Here is a 24,832-nt window from a genome sequence, read left to right on the forward strand (position 1 = left end):
GTTATAGTTCTGAAATGGCGAAGAATTATTATCAAGATAAAGTGATTAAGCATGACGATCAATGGCTAAAACTGGTGTGTCCGCCGAGATAGCTGCTCAGACCGGACACGTTTGTCCGCCGTCAACAAAAAGGAATTTCGAGGCCTGTAGGCTACTTCGAATTATATGCTGGTCACTTTGAACTTTAGCTCTTAATACGCGTAGATACTAAACTGAGCAAACAGCACCTCGTTATTGACACTCCCAAGAAAAAACAAAGCGAAAGAAATCAAGAATAACGTTTTTCAATCATCAGTCCTCGAAATTAGCGGCGGCACACGGCAATTGCCGTGGTAAATGCTGCCGCAATTGTCATAATGGCCATTCTGCTACAGCAATAAAAATGCCGTCGCAAAATGAGCATTTAATTCGGACAAAAATTGTTCAAAATTTCTTCCTGTTGGATTTACTAGCAGCGGGAGTTTAATCAGCAGAAACATCGCACCAACACATCTCCTCGGACTATACCATATTTTTACTTCGCAAAAACGTTGATGAGGCCAAACGGCAAAAGTTGAAATTGTCTCGACAATTGCTGTGAACGTTTATTACGAAAAAATTGTCCCAAAACATGTAAAACGAGATAAGAAAAAAATAATCGAATAGTCTATCACGACCGCATTGTTTGATTTGTTGTGATGTAATAATACCAAAAGTAGCGATAAAGCGAGCAACGCGATACGCACGCTGTTACGGTGATTCATGTTAAATAACTCATTGGAGGGGAAAAAGTAAGTTAATTTTGGGTTGATTCAACGTTCGAGTCAGCACAAATCGATTTAATTTTCCCGGCAGGTTATATCGCGTAACAACAATGCCCAATAAGAAATTTACGTTTGTTTTACATTAATTCGACATCTAGCGACGTTGAATTATCATGAAATAACGTTAATTGCTCAATCAGGTACCGGTAACAAATCAATAGCTCTCTGCGAGAAGATTGCCTTGATTTACGTATACAGTACACACTAACATACTTTCGGCACAATTAGGATACTGCGAGCAACACAAAGTCTGTTGGATAAAGAACTAGTCAGAATTGGAATCATCGGAGGTTGAGGTTGTCGTCACTGGAATACTTGAAGACGCAAAACTACTCGTTCATGAACGCGCGATGCCATATAATCGGAAGCATTACTTTTTTTTACTGCCGAAGAACCATTTATTCAATTTTGTACCACATTTTGTATTCGCAACGACACTGGTAAAAAATAAGCATTCGATGAAAGAATAACTTTTGCGTAACAATTAAGCCAGTATTTACAAGGTTACAAACTGTTTACAGTTCACAAGAGCATTGTCAGCGCATAAAATAGCTTGCGTGATGCTCTCGGCTACCGCCGTATGACACGATGAAGAAGCGCATAGAATTTCGTTTGATCAAAGCATACGGCAATTGCCGCCGCAATCTAAGGTTTGTTGGTTTGGCGACGGCAATGTTTTTGCCGTCGTAGATGGAAGCTAATTTCGAGGGCTGAATCATTGTTACTATGCTTCAGCGCAAAATGGCCCGTTTCGGTGAGTTCCCTATTCGGTGAGAGCCTTTTTCGGTGAGAGCCCTATTCGGTGATTTTTTTTTAAATTATCGGGTACCATAGCCTAATTATCATTGTCATTTTAGGGCTAGGGGTTGGGGTTAGGGTCTTATTTCAACGTTTAGCGACGTTAAAACGATGTAAAAGCGGCAATCATAATTAGGCTACAGTACCGGACAATTTTCAAAAAAAAATTAAAAAAATCACCGAATAGGGAACTCTCCGAAAAAGGCTCTCACCGAATAGTAGCAGACCCGCTTCAACGGCACCATGCTGGCGTTTATCAGCTACAGTATTTCTGTTTCTTTTGTTATCTTAGGAGCAGCGCTCTTGTTGCAACAAGTAGATCTTTTAATTGAGATCGATCCGCAATTAAGGTCAAACTAACACAAATCTGAACTCAGAAACATTTGATTTAGGATTTTTTAAACAATTTGCCGGAGGGCAGCCACCCCGAGCTAAATTCACGGGGGGGTACCGCCCCTCCGCCCCCCCCGGAGTCGGCGCCTATGCTCACAAACAACAACAAACTCACAAACAGTTCTCACAAACAGTACCGTCAACCGGGGTTACTTTGGACAATTTTTGGGCATAACTGGTATTTTTTTCAATGTAATGTAGGACTGTAGGTTTTCTAAGCAATTATGTGTTTGAATGTTAAGAAGGTAACTATAGATCTCATGTGGATTGAAAAATAAACTGAAGCAATTAATGAGTTTGTTTATTTTTTTAAATTTCTGACTGTCCAAACTTACCCCAGCTGTGGGGTAACTTTGGACCGATCACAAGTTTGCATTATAAAGCATAGCAAACAGATATTATGATCAATGTTAAGCCCACCTAGGGGGAAAGTAGGACGACTGAAAATTATGTAAATGTTACAAGAATAATTGAGCAGGGTGTTATGTATTTTAGTGAGGTTTGTGGGAACAAAACGTGTTGGAAACTAGTGGTAAAAAGGGTTGTCCCCACACACTACATGTTATTAAATGCTCCACTATTTCCTTTTCCTCTTCAATGGTAAACACCGGTTGCCTTCCTGGTTTATTTGTATGTATATCTTTCACTTTATTACTTATTGTTGATTTGGGAATTTTGAACTTTCTCTCAATGACATTTCTTCCTTTAAACACTTTCAACAGCCTTTTCCAGACCTTCCTCTGTGTAATCCTGGTACTTTCTCGAACCTGGTTTCCTTTTATATGTCCTTACCATTATAATCTTGCTGTCATTCACTATTTTTCTACCACACTATGTATTATATATATATATAACCTGGGAAAACACATTTTGCATAAATAACCTGATTTTTAAAGCACTTCTATAGCATTTTTTGCATAAATAACCTTCACATAAATAACCTGGGAAGACAACACCTGGGAAAACACATGGAAAAGTTCTGTAGACCTTGTCCAAAGTTACCCAGTTTCGACTGAAATATCAGCACCACACAAAAATATAATAATATTTTTTGTAACACATTCCCACATAATCATTGTTTTGGGGCAGCTTGACGGCTAACTTTGGGGACAAAGAAAAAATGATATTTTAATGATGTGGCTATTCTTATAAATTTGCACCAATCAACTTACCCACAATTCAATAAAATGCTCTAAGTATGAACACAGATAATTTTGAAGACATTTCCATGCAATTACTGCAACTTCAGCACTTTACAACAGATTTTATAATAAAATGAACAAAATCTAAAAATTGTCCACAGTTACCCGGTTACTCCAAAGTAACCCCAGTTGACGGTACCCTTAATTTATGGTTGAGTTAATGCCTGCAAATTGCTGTTTATGTGACAGTGACCGTGTGCTCTCTTTAACGCTTTCCCACAAAACAAGGTGCTGAGAAGAAAATGGTCAAAGTTTTCTTCAAGTGTTTGAAAGTGGGATGGGCCATACAAAACTAGTCGTATGTTCTCTTCAATTTACTGGAGATGATTTTGTTAACACTACTCAAGTAAAAATAAGCTTGAGCAAACTTTACATTTTGAAGAAATCTGCCATACCATCTATAAAAGCACGGACGCAGTCTTCAAAATTAGCATATTTTTACATGGCAAAAACGTTGCCGAGGCCAAACGCCAAAAGTTGAAATTGCCTCGGCAATTGCTGTTAACGTTTATTACGAAAAAAACTGTACCGAAACATGTAAAACGAGAAGTGAAAAATATACTAGAGTAGTCTACCTCTGACCGTATCAAAAGTAATGATAAAGCGAGCAACGTGATTATGCATGCTGTTACGGTAATTCACATTAAATAACCCACCCGGGAGGGTGGAAAAGAAGTTAATTTTGCGTTGATTCAACGTTTGAGTCAGCACAAATCGACTTAATTTTCCTGTTGCGTAACAACAATGCCCAACAAGAAATTTACGTTTGTTTTACATTAATTCGACATCTAGTGACGTTCAATTATCATAAAATAACGTTAATTTGCTGAACACAAAGTCTGTTGGATAAAGAACTAGCTGTCAGAATCGGAATCATAAGATGCTGTATCGGAAGATGAGGTTGTCGCGTCGTCACTGGAATACTTGAAGACGCAAAACTGCTCGTTCATGAACGCGCGATGCCATATGATCGGAAGCATTAATTTTCTTTACCGCCAAAGAACCATTTATCCAATTTTGTACTACTTTTTTAACTTGACCCCGTAGCTTTTCTAATTCCGATTTGTTTCCGTCATAAAATTCTCTACAAATTTTGCAAAATACCACACTAACTTTTCCTTCTGTTTGATAACCTATAACAGGTACATTCCACTTTTTAACTGTATCTTCCTTCACCATGATTTATATTCGCAACGAAATCGGTAAACAATGAGCATTCGATACAAGAATAATTTTTGCGTAATAATTAAGCTAGTACGGTATTTATAAGGTTGCAAACTTTTTACAGTTCACAAGAGCATTGTCAGCGCAAAAAATAGCTTGTGTGATGTTCTGGGCTACCGCCGTGTGACACACGATGAAGAAGAAGAAGCGCATAAAATTTCATTTGATTAAAGCATGTCACGGCAATTGCCGCCGCAATCCAAGGTTGGTTGATTTGGCGACGGCAATGTTTTTGCCATCGTTGATGGAAGCTAATTTCGAGGGCTGCCAAACTGTGATCCACCAATTGCATCTCGGAAACATTTGTGTCATCTGTCGCTAACGACGCCCACCCAGGATGACGTAACACCACCAAAGTCGTCCCAGAGCGGTGAAATATGAACTTTCCCCATGGTGGTGCTGCGGAGCAGGCATTTGATATAAACTACGGCCTAACCAGTCAAGCTTCGAGGTTAAAATTAAAAAGTTTACTAAGCAAAATTCTGCGCAATGAAATGCTTAAAGGGCGGGGAAACCCAAATTCACTTTTTGCGAGTTTTTTGTTTCAGCGTGATGTCATTGTGTACAACATGCGTTTTAGCAAAAAAAAATCCAAATTTTGTTTCCCTCGTCTCGCTAAGGCCGCTTTTGTTTGATACCCGTTTGCGAGGTCTCGCGCGCATCAAGCTGTGATTCTGTTCGCTGTGACGTCACAAGGTACATATAGTTGTGGCCAAAACTTTAAGACCAGACTTGATTTATGACGATTTTTGCATTACTTCAAAATACTGCATCATATATTGTTTCAGTTGCATCATCTTTATGCATCATCTTATATCTGATGCAGTATTTTAAAGTACTGCAAAAATCGTCATAAATCAAGTCTGGTCTTAAACTTTTGGCCACAACTATATGTACCTTGTGACGTCACAGCGAACAAAATCACAGCTTGATGCGCAACGAGACCTCGCAAACGAGTATCAAACAAAAGCGGCCCTAGCGAGACGAGGGCAACAGAATTTGGATTTTTTTATTGCTAAAACGCATGTTGTACACAATGACATCACGCTGAAACAAAAAACTCGCAAAGTTAATTTGGGTTTCCCGCCCTTTAAAAAGGTTACCATACTTGGATCCAACCTGTCAGGAGCACTTTAAGTGCTATTTTTATTTTGTATTTTAGAGTCCAAGCACGCAGATTTGGCCGCCGAGAACGAGCTCTCGGTAGGCCACGATGGCTGCCGGAAAAAAAAATTGGGTTTTAAGGCCTGCACCCTGCATATAACTTAAAACTTACATACCACAGCTTGAGATATTTTTCACATTAAATTTCATATTTGTTTGAAACCACTGTTAATTTCTGGGATCAGTTAACTACTGTCAGCGAAACAATAATTATTAACAAGTAACACATGTATACAACTACAAGCCTTGCCAATAAGATGCATCTTTTAAATGGCAATTTAAAACTTTTCAAATAAAAATTATAACAATATCACTAGCAAACTTACGTAATAAAACATGAAGACCATATTACAGTGTAACAAGGGGTATGACTTATACCGTAACTCACAAATTTTAGGCAAAGTTGTACTGTTTTATGGTACAGTATGATTACACATGCAGCAGAACAGAAAACAGCAAAGGGGCACATAGTTATTGTCATATGGTCATTTTCGTGTGTTTACTTTATCGTACTCTGCATGTTTGTGCCAACTATGACTAATAAAATTGAAAGGTCAACTACTCCAATTATTTTGACATGTCATAAAGCCTTCGAGAGGCTATTCCTGACAGTTTTGCATACTTGTAGAGGCTTTGAACCACCGACGCAGGGCTAGTTACCTAGATTGACAAAGTGAAGTTTCTCATGGCTGTTGAAGTGTTGTTGATGGAAAATTATTCAATCCACTAGGAGCCGCTAAGTAGAGAACAGTCCTGCATGCGTTGCTCAAGTGCACATCCCGAGAGCTCAACCAGCATCACTTGATCTTTTGTCAGGCACTGACGTCCTTTTGAACATTGCTCTGGTCTCACCATCAGCCAACCACAATATAGCCAAGCCTATCAAATTAAACCTGCAGCAACAGCTTAGATACTATATGTTATAAACCAAGTTTAAAATCACCGTAGTAAGATCTTTAGCTAGACAAAGACAGACATTGAAGTTTTCAGTCACAGCCACATGAAATTAATGGTCATGCTGTCTGGACCAACATCTTTTCAATTGGAAGTTTTGTTTCAATGGGTACTCCTAAATCAAACCTAACATCTCCCCTAGATTTTCTTGTCAATATATTAACGCTTTTTAAACTTGCTTGAGTGACACAAAAAAAAGTGGTTTCAATTGTGTCGGAAAGGATGCAACCTAATCCGTACCATGAACAATTCGTACCGTCAGTTCGTACCTTGAAAAGATCAAGAGAAAAAATTAAAAAAAGTCAAAGTCGCTGATCGCAGTTTCCGCAAACATTTTAAAATTTTCTCCCTGGAAAGATCAAGAGAAAAAATAGCACAAAGCCGAAGTCGCTGATCGCAGTTTCCGTTTTTCCGCAAACATTTTAAAATTTGCAGTAATGATCCTAAGAGTTTGTCGAAGTCGCTGATCGCAGTTTCCGCAAACAAACAAAAACTCTTAGGATCATTACGGGAAATTTTAAAATGTTTGCAAAAACTTCGATCAACCCTAACCCTTTTAAAATGTTTGCGGAAACTGCAATCAGCAACTTCGGCAAACTCTTAGGATCATTACCAAAAATTTTTAAATGTTTGCGGAAAAACGAAAACTGCAATCAGCGACTTCGGCTTTGTTCTATATTATAACTCTTAGGATCATTACTGGAAATTTTAAAATGTTTGTGGAAAAACGGAAACTCTGATCAACCCTAACCCAACCCTTTTAAAATGTTTGCGGAAACTGCAATCAGCGACCTCGGCAAACTCTTAGAAACATTATCATACCAGAAATTTTAAAATGTTTGCGGAAATTGCGGAGAAAACGGAAACTGCGATCAGCGACTTCAGCCCTGTTCAATTTTTTTCTCACAATCTTTTCAGTTTGTTTGTTTGCAGAAACTCCAATCAGCAACTTAGGCTTTTTTTAATTTTTTCTCTCGATCTTTTCAAGGTACGAACTGACGGTACGAATTGATCATGGCACAGATTAGGTTGCACCCTGTCGGAACCATGTAGTATAGATCGCCATGGTTGGAACACATAAAAAACAAGGTCGAGAACATTCTAACTGAAGCCAATATCATAACTCAAGTTTAATGTATTTATTTTCGATCATCAAAGTGAAAAATATTACTTGCTATGACACAGCAGGGATGAATTAACTGTAAATACTTGCTATGACTTCATCCAGGCTACTCATGCTTGAAGTTAAACGTCAGGTGCAGAATAACAAACAGCCTAATGTCCTACAGGAAGAAATGAAGTGCGACTGTTACAATCAATGTTCAACTTTACTTTTTTTCATCTAAGATCTGACTGGCAAGAGCAAGACGGGAGTATCGACATCACTCATGCGTACTCTATCACGTGACCCGGTGCCACTACCTCTTTGTCATTTCTGAACAAAAAAGATCTCACATTTTTACAGTGAAGCTGAACTACCTGATAATGTATTTTTTGAGATATCAAATGCCAAATTTTTCAATGAAAAACAAGAATACATCCTTGTTATTGATTTCAAATAGCGACAAAATATAAAAAAAAAATTCTACTCCATAAAATGCTTTTTGCAGTGTTTCTCCATCCAATTTTTACTTTTAATCAGAAATGTTGGTTTTTTTATTTGGGAAGTATGGATCTTCGAAAATATATCACTGTTAAACGGTAATTAAAATATAAATGAACTTCAATTGAATAAAATTTTGAAGATAAATTCACTCTCTTCAGGTCAATTTGAATAAAAACATCGTTTTGCTTTGTCTGCTGTGTAAAATCAGTACAGCAGCGTAACATTCTAAAAATACAATGTTTATAAGGTCGCAGAAACATTACTTCACAACAGACAACATACAGGGAAAAATATTATGAATGTTCTTTTTGAATTAAATTTAAGAAAAAAAAAACAACCTATTACCGTTGCGTCTGATACTTCTGTGGTAGGCTACCGTAGTCCGTAATGCAAATGCAATCGTTTTTAAAACAAAAACATTGTCAAAGCTGTAGGCCTAATAGTTAGATCAGCCTAACAGGTAATGTCTTAAGATTAAAGTATAAATCGAACCTCTTTGTGAAAGTTTAATATCGAATGCAATTTATTACGGTACCGTACTTTAAACAAAAATGCTTGAACATAGGCCATGCTCTGAATATAGGCTATAGGTAACGTAAAAAGGGCCTAGGCTTACCGAGCCTAGCCTACCCTACAGGGCCGTGGGAGCACTATCTCTTCCTCTTTTTCCTCTCTCCGGAGTTCATTAGTGAGCCTCTACTTTTTAGTAGGCTAGCCTATAGGTGGCTAAAATCCTTTTTGAACGATAGGTTATGAATTCAGATCTAAAACATCAGACTGTCTCCGCAATCTGTTGGGACTCCATCTTTGACTTCACAATGATGCAAAGGGCTATGGAGTTTAACTAAAAGATTTTACATGACCGTTTTTAGAGGATAATTTAGAAATGAAAAAAAGCGCCTTCAAAACATGTAGGCTAGGCTATTAGTTGTAGGCCTATTATTCTTGAAATAAAAAAAAACTAAAGAAAAGAAAGATGCAGTGTTTGTCTTGAAAAAAAAAATAAGCCGGGTTGAATGCAAAATAGCCTACCGCGGTACCGCCCTACTGGTACTTAAACAAGATACAGTAGTTACAAAAAATTTGGCGTCGTGGAGTTTCCTTCCGTAGGCTATGCAAAACTATTCCGAAACTACCAGGAATAACTTATCAAGGCTTGGTCAGTCCGAAGATAAACATTCAAAGCCAACCAAACTATTTGATGTTGGCTGTTATATCAAAATCCTGACTTCGTGGGTCTCGGACACTACCTTTCTTCAACAAGCTCCTCATGTCTTTGTTCCCAAGTGAATAAAGATCAGTTGTAGTCTAACTATTAGCTTCATAAGCTATCTGTCTGATATGTTTCCGTAATTTCTTAATGCCTCTCTTGTGCAAAACTAAGTTATCTAGATTGGACTTCCAAAGTAGCTGTCAGCAGGAACGTAGCTCCAAGGGGGAGCATTCGTCTAAAATGTTATTTGACAGCCCCCAAACTAATGTTTTAATATTGTTACAAGTTACAACGTATTAAGTTAAAACCTACCATTGTGATGTTTGCTTTTGACCCCCAAAAATTTTCTAGCTACCGTACGTCACTGTCTCAACGACAGTAAGGATTTTCACAATTAATACCGATAAATGATTGACCTTTTTTTTTTGACTTTTTATTTATTGACCTTAGTTACGACTTACGAGTGCCGCCAAAATAACAACAGTATTATTGCTTCTTTAAACGCTGATTGTAGAAGATATAAACAAATTCAGATGTCAAATTAGACTGTCTCGATCGACCAATTTAAAATCCTTTCTCGAGGCAGATCTGAACTTCAGACTAAGATCATGGAAGCCTTAAACAAACGTATTAGCCTTAAACAAAGAATTAAACGTAATAATCCGTCTCTCAACAGGCAGTTATTCGCCTGTGGCTCATCGTTCCTTTTGTTTGTATTCTGATTGTTTGCAGCATGCGTGTACTTTACGTTTACACCTCATGTGATCTGTTTCCAGCCGTACAATTTAGTGCATAGTTAGATTTATCTTATAATTTTTCATTTTATGTATACTACAGATTTAAGTAATTCCTGATGAGGACACACGTACGCGTCGAAAATGTTTGAGTTGATTTTTTAATTATGTTATATCTATTTGTAATAAAACATGTTAAACCCGTTGAAGTTACTTTTTTTTGTCTATGGTTAAACTTAGTTGTTGTAAAAATATTAGTTGACAAGTGGCTGCAGGAGCTTAGCTTTCATAATCTGCATGCTACAAAACTTAAAAGCAGTAAAAAAGCAAGCTTGTCAATCGGTGGTGTGGTGGATTTCTTTCTGATTAAAAACCACACTGATTGAAATTGCACACAATGTTGAAACTATTTTTCACAATACGCTACACATGCAAAAAAACTGTAATGCGTCAAGATGACTGCTTTGAATTATTTTTGGTTAGAACATTTTTCTATCAATTCAGAAACCAACTTAAAACTTCACAAACCAAGATTTGAACATATTCAGTATCGCGTTCATTTCGTCAAAAGCAACTGAAGATTAACATCTTATTCATAGTCCGTATACGTATTTTGTATGTAAATCGATTCCACACATTATGACTCGTGATTCAGCAGTGCTGCAATTGACCTAAGCAGGTAAGTGAACAACTGCTGCTTGTTGCAGGATGAAAAACATCTGTCGAAGAATCAGCTCAAGATACAATCGATCGCTCCAAAATGTCACTCAACTCATCTGGAACAATCCCAGTGAAAGTGATTACGTAGTCTATTGCCTACACAAACTAACACAGCTATGACAGACAATAGAAACACGATGAACAGCAAAATCGCACATTAATAAACACACTGACACATTTTGAAAACTATCCTTCATATGTTGCATCCAGTCTTACTTTCTGAACGACATATGGAGTAGTGGGTTCACACATTTTTTAAGATATTGTCAGGTTACACGTTCATGAGATCGTTTCGTGACTTCACCTTTATCGGATTCATTGCTTTACTTACATGACAAAATAATTTTACAAATCTTCTTTGCCCACTAACAAAAAACCCGTTTGCTTTAACAACATCACACAATGAGTTTAAAAAAAAAATCTGATTTAGTTAATGTTGACTCTTGGATCGTTTTTTGAGCGCTGATTTTCAGAGAAAAGCATATTTTTGTAGACTAGAATCGATAATTTTTAAAACTTTGCCTGTCAACAACGTACAGTAGGTATTTTAGGCTACATGTTAGTTTGTAACTTTTTATGTTTAAACAACGCAAAATGTGCAACTACCACCAACGTAGTGTTATAAGTGACATAATGCACAGCAACAACAAAAAAATTGGGCATAACTTAAAAAGTATTAATTTTTCAAACTAGCGGTCAAAATATGTCACAAGCAAATCGTGCAATATTACAACTGAACAGTGTAATTTGAATGTCTAAGTCATATGAAAACCTCGTAAACCTTCACACAAGATCATGACGTCACAATGTTTATTGCTCCTAAAAGCTTGTGGCCGCAAACGAAAACTTGATTCAAAATTTTTAACTTCAGTTTTCACTGAAAAGGACATTACTAAAAAAGCTTTGGTAAAAAAACAACATAATTTCGATGAGCATGAGATTTTCGCCTGTGCTCGTTTTCTTCATATGCAGATTGCACAAGGCGATGTAGCTATCGACTACCTTTGCTTGTTGAAAGCCGATAAAAAAAACTACAAAATGAGAAATTTACTGCGACGGAATGACTGATACAGACAAGCAGAATCAAAGTTTGATTATAAACAAAACTACATCTAAACGGGGGCAGGCTAACCAAACTCACAAAACCTTCGCGTAAGTGACATCTTCAGCAAACGCGCACCGACTTGGATGATATTCTGTAAAAATCCATACGGAAAACATCCCGACCGGAAAATATCCTCTCTCTCGAAAAATAAGATATATTCCGTATTGATTTTTACCCATAGTCATTTAGGTGCATGGAAAACTACGAAGACAAGGTTTGTATGTCAATAGCAAAAGCATCCAATTTTTGAACTACAGCAAAATTAAATTCAGGACAATTATGACTCAAGTCTGGACGTAATTGTTCAGTAAAAAAATTTCATTGCAATGTATTATTTAATAATTATTTAAACTACCATTCAACGTTTTATAGGCAGAGAAAACTTTTTCTCGAACCCTTTTCTAGGGTTCGAGAAAAAGTTTTCTCTGCCTATAAAACGTTGAATGGTAGTTTAAATAATTATTTCTGAAAATTCCTTGGTTTCATATTATCTGAATGTATTATTTCGTCTCTGATGAAAAAGCTTTTTCATAAGATTCTTCGTAATAATGAAATAACAGGGTCCCGGTAAATGTACATTGCACAGCAGCAACCGGAATTATTGCTAAATAAAGTTACTTTTTCACACACAGACAAATCCGGATATTTCGTGCAGACGAAGCAGCACCAATTTAAACTTCAGGCCTGCATCTCAAAGTTAAATCGGAGACATAATTTATCTGATTGCATAAACTGGTTCATACCAGTTTATGGTTGCTTAGAGCGGGAAGTCTTCGCCGCGTCTGAGCCTGACATTGACATCTGAAAAATAACGAAGAAAAACGTATTTGAAATGGCTGCGATATTGCTTTAAAACAATATACATCACAACCTGTTTTGAAAGGAACTTGGTTAAATAAAAAATGTCAAAGGGAGTAAAAGGCAGAAGCCTTCGACACTTGGGCTGGTTGAGAACGAGGGTTTATCTAAAGCATATTATTGGTATTTTCAGTGCATTCATTTACCAATCAGGTAGCAACTGGCTACCTACGACAGTTGATTCGGAGGTAACTGCTGTTAGGAGGTGAGAAACAGTGTGAAAAAATAGCCTACCTCATGCCTCAGGTTAACAACAACGTTTCTCCGACTTACAGAAATGTCTTGTGCGGTCAATCTCTCATCTGTAGATTCGTCAGTGATTGGTTTCGGTTTAGCCACAGGCCCAAAACTGTCAAGTAACATTTGGGGAATGTTGGGTCCGTAATAGATCTTCGATGCCTGCGCTATCGCTTCAACTCTCCGAAGTTCAAGAAACTGCGGCGTCAGTTTGATCTGTAAGTAGGTTTGCTCTTGTTAAAATTAGCTGTTGATTTAAAAATTCTATTTTTTTTTCAAGTAGTTTCGGTAAGCGAAACAAGTCAAACGAACAAAAGGACAAAAATGAAATATTTTGACGATACAGTATTAAACAAATTATAGGACTGAAGAACATGCCGGAATTATTTATAAAAACAAAGGGAGTGAGTTCATGAGGAAGGCACAGCTGATCAAGCATGATCAATCTGTTGAGGAAAAAAATGGTACAGTTGGACTAAAATGTTTTATTTTGCATGTGCAGCAAAGAAAACGCTCTGACATGCTGGAACAAGGTATGAACGTTTAGTAAAAATTGTCAAATTTTCGATTAATTGCATGGTTACCGCGTTGGCTTCGGCCTCTTTGGTAGCCTTGTAGCACTCGGCGTCGGTTCTGGCTTTCATCCTAGCAAGGTGAGCAGAATCTGCACACACAAAATATTGAACATAACAAGCATGTGAAAATGTGGCAAAACAGAAAATAATATTACTAGTGTAGCTATGCATAAAAAGAAACGGAAATTGGCTAAGAAATAGGTTGTTCCCTAAGATACAAATATAATTAGTGAGATCGGTTTTCGAAAGAGTTTTATATTCATTGAAATTCTCTGCCTTCTTCATGAAAATAGACCATTAGAATTATTTAATCTTTCTTTCTCCGTGTGGAAGTTATAAGTGATCTAGAAGCAGCCTTAAAACATTCTGCATAAAGATTGTTCATAACTTAAGTCGCGCCAGTTCAAATCCACAAAATCTATTTTTTTAACATACGTAAAAATGCTAACGTTCAAAACATCTACGACCGAAGTACCTTCTATTTCTGAAATCCTTTTTTGAGTTTCTTTTTCCATGATCTTTTGGTCGTATTGGATTTTCGACACTTGAGCAACTTTTTCAGCCTCTGTTGAAAACAAACCAAAAAATGTATTAAATAAGCTGTAGGAAACAAGACAAACAAAAATATTAAGGCTAAAAATACACTTTTGCTGGTTTTCAAAACATATAATAAAGCGTGCACAACTGCAATTACATTCTACGTGTCATACTTGGGCTTACACAACGAGAATTTACCAATCACAGCCTTTTTCCTTTCTGTTTCAGCTTCTTTTTCAATAACTTTCTGCTTTTCATTCACAATCAACAACTTGGTCTTCTCCGATTCCCTGAATGGAACAGCAGTCGAAAAGATTTACAATATTTTACACACATACAATGAACATATGTTCATTGCATACACAGGATACTTCTTGCAAATGTCACAGTATTTATACACAGAAACGGATCATTTGAATGAATAATTCAAACATGGCTGTTAAACACATTACAAGAATGGTTTTCGTTTCCTGATGAGTTTCAAAGAAAATAACAACTTACATAAGTTCGTAATTCTTTCGAATCATTTCTGGGATTTTAGGCTTTGTCACACGAACGGCCTGCACGTAAAGGCCTGGAGCCATTTCAATCAAGTCTTGCTGAAGAGCTCTTTTCAAGTTTTCATCGATGCGATCTAAAATTGTTGCCAGATTAAGCTACACAAAAGAACCTTCAGTATGTACAAAAATTAAAACAAGTGAATAATTATGTGAAAATTTAATCCCTAAACCCATAGTCACACGAGCTATTTTATAGTAAGTTTTAAATTCTTGAACACCATATTAACTTACACTGCAACTTGGCCACAGTTCATCCGCACGATTTTTGCAATGCAAGTTGGGAATCATTATGTTCCCACGTAAAAGATTATTGCAAACGTTAAACAATACGTTAAAAAAAATGTCACAAAATATGAAAACTAGATGTGTGACAAGTGCATGCTCTACAAGCAAATAAAAAATTACTTTGAAAAGATACACAAATATAAATTTCTTACCAAACTTAGCAATATACACTTCTTGCAATGAGTGTACAGAGCAAAACTGATTCAATTCATGGTGAACTTTGTTGAATATGAGAGCACGATCATAGTCTGCAGTGTAGTTCCGTACAATTTCATAAACAGCCGCAGGTGATAGAATATTAACCACCTCAATTTGATCAAAGTATATCATGACTCCTCCACTGCAAAAAGAATAGAAAATTTATGCTTTTATTTATACAGAAAAACAAATTATGATATCAAAGCAGCACATATTTCATTTCAGTACGTCTCTTATTGTTACAACAGTATGTACCAGGGTTACTCAACTAATGTCAACAAAGGTCCGGTTTGACAAATTGAATAATTTAGCGGTCCGGTGAATAAGCTATTGCACACGCAACCACAAAAGTTAAACTATCTGTACCAAACCACTTTTTAGGTAAAATGTAACTCGACTTGGATTTTTGAGAAAGTGTCGGGGAGTCGAAGCCCCAGAAACTATAATAATCACAGTAAAAATTGCTTCCTTCTAGTAGAAATCTGTTTAAAGCCCTGAAACGTGGCAATGAGGTTATTTTTCCAAAAGCTCAAAGTCCACCATCAACACCCAGAAAGTCCGGATTCGGACCGCGGTCCGCCAGTTGAGTAGCCCTGGTATGTACCATACTTTTTGTTAGAACTGAAATGAAATATGTGCTGCTTTGATATCATAATTTGTATCAAATTGGTGTACAAACCACAATGTAATTCAAGCAAAATTGCTCGAGTATATTTTATTAGTGATGCATAGGAAGTAACATTTTGCTTGGAGGCTGCGTGTTCCGGCCAGAGACTTGCAATTCCGGCCGAAAGCCTAATCTTCCGGCCTTTGGGTAATAAAATATCTACTTAATATACGCAATCAATGTTCTAACCGATGAGTTGTATACCACTATCACGAAATGCTTTAAAAGATGCCTCATGGCAATGTATTGTTTAAAGTAAAGGTAATAGTGGGTTCCATACTTGACTCAAGCATCGGGGATGAGAAGATAAGGTTCTCATTGTACTAAGCCTTCGGCACTAACAAGAGTAGGGTGGCCAGTTCCTTTCTCTCGACCGCCTTTACTTCAGCAACTATGCCCACCCAATTTATTACACCCTGGGTAGAGGTGAGCGGTGTTTGTCAACAACCAGCATAATCTGGGAGTCGAACCAGGTTTGCATAATTGGAAAACCAATGCCTTATCCATTGCGCCGTCCAACGCCTTGTTTTTACCCATTGTTTTTGAGATATTGAAGATTTTTGATTAACTTCTTTGATCCCATTATCAATGTTACGTTTCCCGTAGCACCCTAAGTTGCATATCTGCAACAAAGATTTCTGGGAAGTACATGACTTTGAGAAAGTAAAATGAACATTTTTGAAGATGAAACAAAAAAATACATTCAAGTGACGCTTTATAGCTCAATGTTGCAAATATGCAACATGTTGTGCTGCTAAATATTTTGAGTTGGTTGTAGGCCTAATAGGTTACACAATTTTGAAAAAAATCTGACAATTTAATCTTTTTACTTGGGCGCTATGGATTGACCAATGTTACATTGTAGTTGTAGGTAACATGTGTAACTTATCCTTGCATTACTGCAGATTACAATTATATTATACAAAAAGGATTTATTCAAGGTCATGAACCTGATTACAGGCACACACACACAGCTTGCACACACCTCCAGCTCTGGGCCGGAGCCACTGTCACCTTCGGACCAGAGCCGAAGTTGAAAAAAATCGTCAGAGTTTATCCGGAACCAGAGGCAGTTCCATCACTAATTTTAATCACCTTGTCCCACATGGAACATTTTTAACTTTATCAGTCTGCAATGTTGTCTGTACTGAACGGAAAGTGGTGATGAAAGGAAACATGATATGGTAACCTGGTCCTGCCGTGGTCTGCAGCAGTGCGCCTCCCTATGAAAGACACAATATCCGATGAAAAATTAATTAAAATTGGAACAATCATACACCACAATTCACATTGTAGAATTGGTTGCTTGTTGCAATAGTCTTTCTTTAACTTGTGCAGTGATAAACTATCGAATAATACGTACAATAATTGGAATGTATATACCGCTATATTATGAACAATTTGTACACATGCATAACTATGTAAATAAATGAAAGCCCTATCATCATCAAATAAATCAAAATAGCTTGTTTTATGATTAGTGCGGTGGTAGGCCTCTATTAACAATTAAATTACAAAACACAAACAGTAAATGCATATAAAATTTGTATCAATAAACATTAGTGTTGGGCGATATTGATAAAAACCAAACGATATAATACGATACTTGAAAAAATACTCGATATTTTGATACTTTTCGATATTTTTGTTCTAATTAAGAAAAGAGTTTCTCAGTCTTCGAAATTAGCGTCGGCAATTGCTGATGCAGATGCATGAATGGCGCATTAGCGTCGGCAATAAAAATGCCAGGCCACACGAGCGCTTGTAAGGTTTGGGTTGGACATTCCTCCCAGTCGTTATGCCACAGCCATAGATTTGATCCTTACTCAACATCTGGATGGAGCTCTGCGAAAGAGGCATGTGGATGGGTATCAAAGCAAGAAAGCCGCAAAACGTGGACACTTCATTGCAAACGGCGAAGACAGGGTAGATCTACAGCCAGGCGATGAGCCTCTTGATATTAGGGTGGAGTGAAAAAATTTTTTTCTCTCAAATCAAAAAAGAGGGGTTCTAAAAACTTGTCATTTGACCCAAAATCACCATTAAAATTGATTTTGGGGTGTGGCACTTTTAATTGGCCGTGCCACCCGACCCTAGGGGTCGCGACGAGGTCAAACTTCATGAAATCCGCATAACTTTACAACTGTACATGCTAGAAACTTGAAATTGGTCTTAAAAGATTCAGAAGCTACATGTTTCTATCTGCTCTAAGAGCAATTTTTACCCTAAGTGCAACAGAAAACGTTTTATCAAAAGAAAACTGTTATTTGTATTAATCAAGCATTGTGAGTCGATGAAATGCATGCAAAAAAAAAGCACTTTTAGAAATAGGAGAGTGGGAATTAAACAAATTTCTTGACCTAAAGTTGTAAATGAATGTATAGCCCAGTCAAGAATATAGAACACAGCCATTTGACGCTTCAGGCATGTTGATGAACTGAAACTCAAAGCCATATACAGACATAACTCAGCAACAACACTACATTTAACATTATAAAAAACAAAAAGCGAAAAGAAAATTTTCTGAACAATTAATTAATTTTACCTCTCAAATACTTGACCCGTTGTGCTGTATAATTTTAAGTTATCAATTTGTGTGAGCGAGGCAGTTTCTCAAATGTTTAGATTTGACCATATTTTTGCTGTGATACTGTATGATTCTTTAGCATTTCTTTTAAAATGTATTTTTCTTATAGGCTTGAAAAGGGCTGTATGACTGGCCGAAAACGTTCGCTTTTTGTTTTTTATAATGTTAAATGTAATGTTGTTGCTGAGTTATGTCTATTTATGGTTTAAAAGAGTTACCTCTCTACCCAAATTGTATGAAACTCAAAGGTACAGCAACAATAAGTAACTCTGTATGGTCACTGCTCAGTATTCTATGCCTGTTCAATGTTCATGAAGCAATTGTTTCTCTGTGTCAAAGCGTTTCATCAGACGTCTAGATTTAATTTTCTATCTGATCAAACTGTCACGCCTGTCATACCTTGCTACAGAGGATGATGCATCTGTCACCAACTTAATGTGTCGTGCAACTCTTTGATTGTGGCAAGGATGCTGAAGTCGCAATGGACTATCTCAAATCTCCTCAAGTGTGGATCGACTTAGAGCTTTGATCAGTGCAGGTTCACAAATCCCAGGGTCATTTAGATTGATAAGCTTGTAATACTCCTTCGCCTTGATGTTGATTTTAGGAACAAGAAACCAACGCACACTGGAACTAACATTTGTACCAGTCTTCTCATCTGATTGTTCCAGGTCACCTCCTTCAAAGTTGTCATTCGGTGAAATGTTGACTCCATGTTGCTGTAAACATCCTCTCATCGCCAATATTTTGTTCACAGCAATTCTGCAAATTTCTTCACTGTTGTCCCACCAGAATATTCTCCGGATGTGCAAAGAATGCATTTCTTTGCACAACCTTTAACAAAATTCCCCTCACTTTTTTGGACGGGAACTGGACGATTCAACTCTGGACAAGATTGAACAGAGTCTTTGGCCCATCAGATATTTTATCTTTGTGCTTGATTTGAAACCATGTGGAAGTATATATATACCTTTAAGCAAAATTCAGCCAAAGTATGCTGGTTTGCGGACGGCTTTGATATTGAAGTATAATACCGCAGGATTCTGCATGCAAGTGTGAGCCACCTCGAGTGGAAAATTGGCCCTATCTCCAACATTGCTAAATCATCATCCACATGACCAAGGAGAGTTTTCCAACAAATCCTGTAAGCATAATGCTGGTCTATGCTGAGGTTAGCGACAACCTTATTGGGCAGTAATGGAAAGTTCTGGTTTGAAATTGGTTTCATCATAATCATCATAATCCATCGTTGGTTTGTTCCTCACTAGTGGGGGTGGCCAATTGTTTCCGCGCAGCAATTGTTTTAATCTCTTTTCTCCATATCACCCTGTCCCTTGCATCGTCCTCCTTCAGTCCGACTTTTTTAAATTCATCCTTCACTTGTTTCCACGTTCTTCTTGGACGACCGCGTTTCCTCTTCCCATCCACCTTTAGCTCTAGTGCCTTTCTAAGAAAACTTCCTTCCTCCCTCCTTATCACATGTCCATACAATCTTACTCCATTTGCCCTTGCCAGTTGGTCTATGGTCTTTCTCATCTCCAGCATATCCAAGAATTCTTCAGTCCTTTTTTCCCTTCTCGTTTTCACCTCACACATTGCTCTCACCATTGACCTTTCCGTTCTTCTCAGGATTGCCAGGTTTGAATTTTTGAATTGGCCAATCCGAAACCCAACCACTTAGTTTTGATCCAATCTTTCCTTGGGAAATATTATGTGTTGTCCCATCTATAGCTACAAGCACATGTCGCAATGGCAGTTCATTGCAGTGTAGACTGTAGAAGGCATATCAGTATCACCCACTGCAATGGATGTTCTACCTTCTCTTCCAATGATCTGATTAAGCCATTGTATGATCCGGTCATTGCTGCCGTGCCATCAGTTCCTACAACTACAAGTTTGTCGCCCAGTTCAGTGTACTTTATGGCATCATTGACGGTATTTGCAGTTGTTCTTCCTTTCCCATCCTCAGGTGTGACATGGGTCAAATAATACTCGCCTGGTACTCCAACAATGACATTGTGCTCTTCCAGGATTGATTGTGATTGTGAATGGATTTTGAAATATAGTCTAATATGTTGTTCCTCTATGTAATAGATTCTAAAATGGACGATTCCACAATGCACACAGTACATACTTATTATGGTTGAGAGCGAAATGATAAAATATCAGTTTTTTTCATTTAAATCATTTTCTGTTGCGTTTATGGTTAAAATTGCTTTTAGAGCAGATAAAAACATGTAGCTTCTGAATCTTTTAAGACCAATTTCAAGTTTCTAGCATGTACAGTTGTAAAGTTATGCGGATTTCATGAAATTTAACCTCGTCGCGACCCCTAGGGTCGGGTGGCACGGCCAATTAAAAGTGCCACACCCTAAAATCAATTTTAATGGTGATTTTGGGTCAAATGACAAGTTTTTAGAACCCCTCTTTTTTGATTTGAGAGAAAAAAAATTTTTCACTCCACCCTACTTGATATGTCCGATTCCAGTGATGACGCGACAACCTCATCCTCCGATATAGCATCTGATGATTCCAATTCTGACAGCTAGTTCTTTATCAAACATACTTTGTGTTGCTCGCAGTATCCCAATTGTGCTGAAATTATGTTAGTGCATACGTAAATCGAGGCAATCTTCTAGCAGGGAGCTATTAATTTGTTACCGGTACCTGGTTGAACAATTAATGTTATTGTATGATAACTCAACGTCGTTAGATGTCGAATTAATGTAAAACAAACGTAAATTCCTTATTGAGCATTGTTACGCAATATAACCGCCAGGAAAATTAAATCGATTTGTGCTGACTCGAACGTTGAATTAACCCAAAATTAACTTACTTCCCCCCTCTGAGTTATTTAATGTGAATTACCGTAACAGCGTGCGTATCGCGTTGTTCGCTTTATCTCTACTTTTGATCTTATTACATCACAACAAATTAAACAGTGCGGTCGTGATAGACCACTCTAGTATATTTTTCGCTTCTCGTTTTACATGTTTTAGTACAATTTTTTTCGTATTAAACGTTCACAGTAATTACAAAGACAATTTCAACTTTTGCCGTTTGGCCTTGGCAACGTTTTTGTCGGGGTTTGCAGTTATGAGTTAGGATTGTAATAGTTAAAATATCGAAAAAAATTAAAATAAATGTCGATATTCAGGCCTCGAAATATCCGGCGGTCATGACCTCCGGAATGACCTCGAATGTCTGCCGAAGCCGACTCATTGGTCGGTCATAAATGACCGCCGCAAAATTCTTGACAAAAATAGAGCTAATGCAGCAAAAATATATTTTAAATTTGAATTTTTACAATTGTTTGTTTAACGCGAACAAATACGGAGCTGAAACAATCATACAGTAGTACAGGCAATTGCTTTAAAGATCACATTAGAGTGGCGTGGTTAAACGAGCTGATGGCAAAAGTAGCCATTTTTACATCACTTCAACGCCTTGCAATGTTGCCTTGAAATAAAGTTGTCTGAACTTTTCGGCAGGATATGTATTCTAATTTTAACAATGAGGATTATTGCGTTACATTGATCGTTTGTTAAAAAGAAACGTCACAGAGAAGCAAGTCTCAGCTGGGTTCCGCACGTGCTTAGGCGAATGTGGAGACCTTATTCACGCTGATACAGTTCACGCAAAAAATATGTCCGGTTGAGATATTAAATGTCCGCTGAAAGGGCCACTCCGGTAGGACATGCTTGACCGCCGGAAAAAAGTACAAATTTCGAGGCCTGGATATTGAAAAGATATCGTATCGAAAATTCGATATATCGCCCAACACTAATAAACATCTATCTATCTAAATACAAAACTGAAAATGTCTGATGCATATGATGTACAAAAGTTGTAGAGATAGCAAGTTTAACTGCAATATGCAATAACAGAATAGCAGTGGAAGTGAAACTTACCCTGTAGTAAACTGCTGTATGACCTGAAAGATAGGTTTCAACGATAAAAATAGTTTGAAAAAGCAGTGATCCATAATCACATAACCAAACCAAATAATAAAATATTCTTTACTTGTTTTATATCTTTGTATGTAGTTTAATGCAAGATTATTCATTTTAAACCATCGTTAAACATGTAGTAGCCTTTAAGTTCTCAGTTACAAAATACTGTTGGTAAATAAGTAAAAGTATAATCTTTAATTTAGGCAAGGTGGTATTTTACTGTTTTAGCAGAATTACCTTCATCTACTTTATGCAAAGCAAAATTGATCATGATGGCAAATGCAGCAATGGATATTCCAAGTAAAATTGCAGTTTGGGCCATTGCAAAAGCAAGTTCTTGATTTAGTTGTTCAATGAAAGAAAAAAACTAAGAACACAAATATACCAGTACATACAAAAAAATAGTTCTATGCATCAAAAACATAATCAGTCAAATATAAGCAATGTTTCATTGTATTATATTAAACACAGCAGTTTTTATATGTTGTACAACACAAATGTTTTAAACACATCATTCAATAATTCAGCAAAGTTAAAAGCTTATAGCCAATGCCCTACAAAACCCCAAATAGAAAGCAAAGTTTGATGCACCAACCTAATCGCAAAGCTTTACAATCTAGCAGATCATAAACAGAAACTATACTCTCAAGCAGCTCTGCACTGGAACCATAGCCGCAGCAGGCATGGCAACTTCATCGAAGTACTAGCACTTAGCGATGGCCGCTATTTCTATAATTATTATGAGCTGCATCGATTGGATTGGGATTAGGCCTTAATCAATTGGGATTTTTTAAAGGACTTATAAAATTTGGGTGCCAGATGTTTCGTCCCTGAGATCTTTCGTCTCGACGTGACGGCCCTACAAGGCATCGGCTACTTTGGTGGAAAGTGCGAGATTGAGAGTGGAAAAACACCGCCAAAAGATCTCAGGGACGAAACATCTGACAAGTGTGCTAGATTGAGAGTGGCAAAACACCATGACCGAAAAGAACTTTTATTCGAAGTCGGCATGTAGGCCTAGTTGTAGCTGTATTTAAGACTGTAGCTAACCCGAACGACCGCACGCCCCGACTGCGCGGCACCTTTGTCATTTCATGACAAGACGAATCGCAGACTAAAAGGCAGACTCAACGAATCGTAGTCAAAATACTGTTCTAGCGATCACGACACCCCGGTCTGCTTGTCAGAAGGATTCCGACTTAGAGCATTCAGTCGTAAGCCCGCAGACAGTAGCTTTGCGCCGCTGGCCGATCGGCCAAGCGCATGTACCAAATGTCCGAATCTGTGGTTCCTTTTGTACTGAGCAGAGTTGCTGTCGCGGCGACACTGGGTCGGGAAACGAGCATTCATCAGTAGGGTAAAACTAACCTGTCTCACGACAGGTGCAACCTAATTCGTACCATGAACAATTCGTACCGTCAGTTCGTACCTTGAAAAGATTGAAAGAAAAAATTAATAAAACCCAAAGTCGCTAATCGCAGTTTCCGCAAACATTTTAAAAGGGTTAGGGTATCGAAGTATCGGTTAGGTAACGGTAATCGTATCCACAAACACACAAACTGAAAAGATCGAGAGAAAAAAATAGAACATCGCTGATTGCAGTTTCCTTTTTTCCGCAAACATTTCAAAATTTCCAGGAATGATTTTAAGCGTTTGCTGAAGTCGTTGATTGTAGTTTTCGCAAACCTTTTAAAAGGGTTAGGGTTGATTGGAGTTTTCGCAAACATTTTAAAAGGGTTAGGGTATTTACGCAAACAAACAAACTGAAAAGATAGAGAGAAAAAAATAGAACAAAGCCAAAGTTGTTGATCGCAGTTTCCGTTTTTCTGCAGTTTCCGAAAACATTTTTAAATTTTCGGTAATGATCCTAAGAGTTTGCCAAAGTCGCTGATCGCAGTTTCCGCAGACATTTTAAAAGGGTTAGGGTTGATCGGAGTTTCTGCAAATATTTTAAAATGGTTAGGGTTGATCGGAGTTTCTGCAAATATTTTAAAAGGGTTAAGGGTTAGGGTTGATCGGAGTTTCTGCAAATATTTTAAAAGGGTTAAGGGTTAGGTTGATCGGAGTTTCAGCAAACATTTCTAAATTTCTGGTAATGATCCTAAGAGTTTTTGTTTGTTTGCGGAAAATTTTTAGGTTGCATCCTCTCACGATGGTCTAAACCCAGCTTATGTTCCCTATTGGTGGGTGAACAATCCAATGCTTAAGGGTCGAAACGTCAGGGCGAAAAATCTCAGGGATGAAACATCTAGCAAGCTAGGGCCGAAACGTCGGAACGAAAGATCTCAAGGACAAAGCATCTGGCAAGCTAAAATTTAGCCTGCAACTAAAACAAGCCTACAGCTTATTTTGTGGAAATCTATACAACAAGTAAGTTAGCTTCGTTTGAAAGTGAATAGAGACAATAATTACTAAAAACAGTAAGGCGACCATAGCCTCTAAGACCATAGCGGCTACGT

The 24,832-nt window shown here is 37.4% G+C and overlaps 1 protein-coding gene across 1 annotated transcript; it reads right to left on the minus strand.

Annotated features, from left to right (window-relative positions):
• Nucleotides 1-11,607: 11,607 nt before the first annotated feature.
• LOC145768251 (erlin-1-like) lies at nucleotides 11,608-22,776 on the minus strand. The gene is made up of 10 exons (XM_082579733.1): nucleotides 22,611-22,776; nucleotides 22,332-22,354; nucleotides 16,929-17,056; nucleotides 15,121-15,308; nucleotides 14,625-14,757; nucleotides 14,322-14,413; nucleotides 14,062-14,151; nucleotides 13,596-13,675; nucleotides 13,048-13,227; nucleotides 11,608-12,717 (listed from the first exon to the last, which is right to left on the minus strand). The coding sequence occupies exons 1-10, from the start codon at nucleotides 22,693-22,695 to the stop codon at nucleotides 12,664-12,666; spliced, it is 1,053 nt and encodes a 350-aa protein (XP_082435859.1). The 5' UTR covers nucleotides 22,696-22,776; the 3' UTR covers nucleotides 11,608-12,663.
• Between the last annotated feature and the right edge of the window lie 2,056 nt (nucleotides 22,777-24,832).

This window comes from Aplidium turbinatum, chromosome 4, assembly GCF_918807975.1.
Source record: "Aplidium turbinatum chromosome 4, kaAplTurb1.1, whole genome shotgun sequence".
NCBI classification, from domain to species: Eukaryota; Metazoa; Chordata; class Ascidiacea; order Aplousobranchia; family Polyclinidae; genus Aplidium; species Aplidium turbinatum.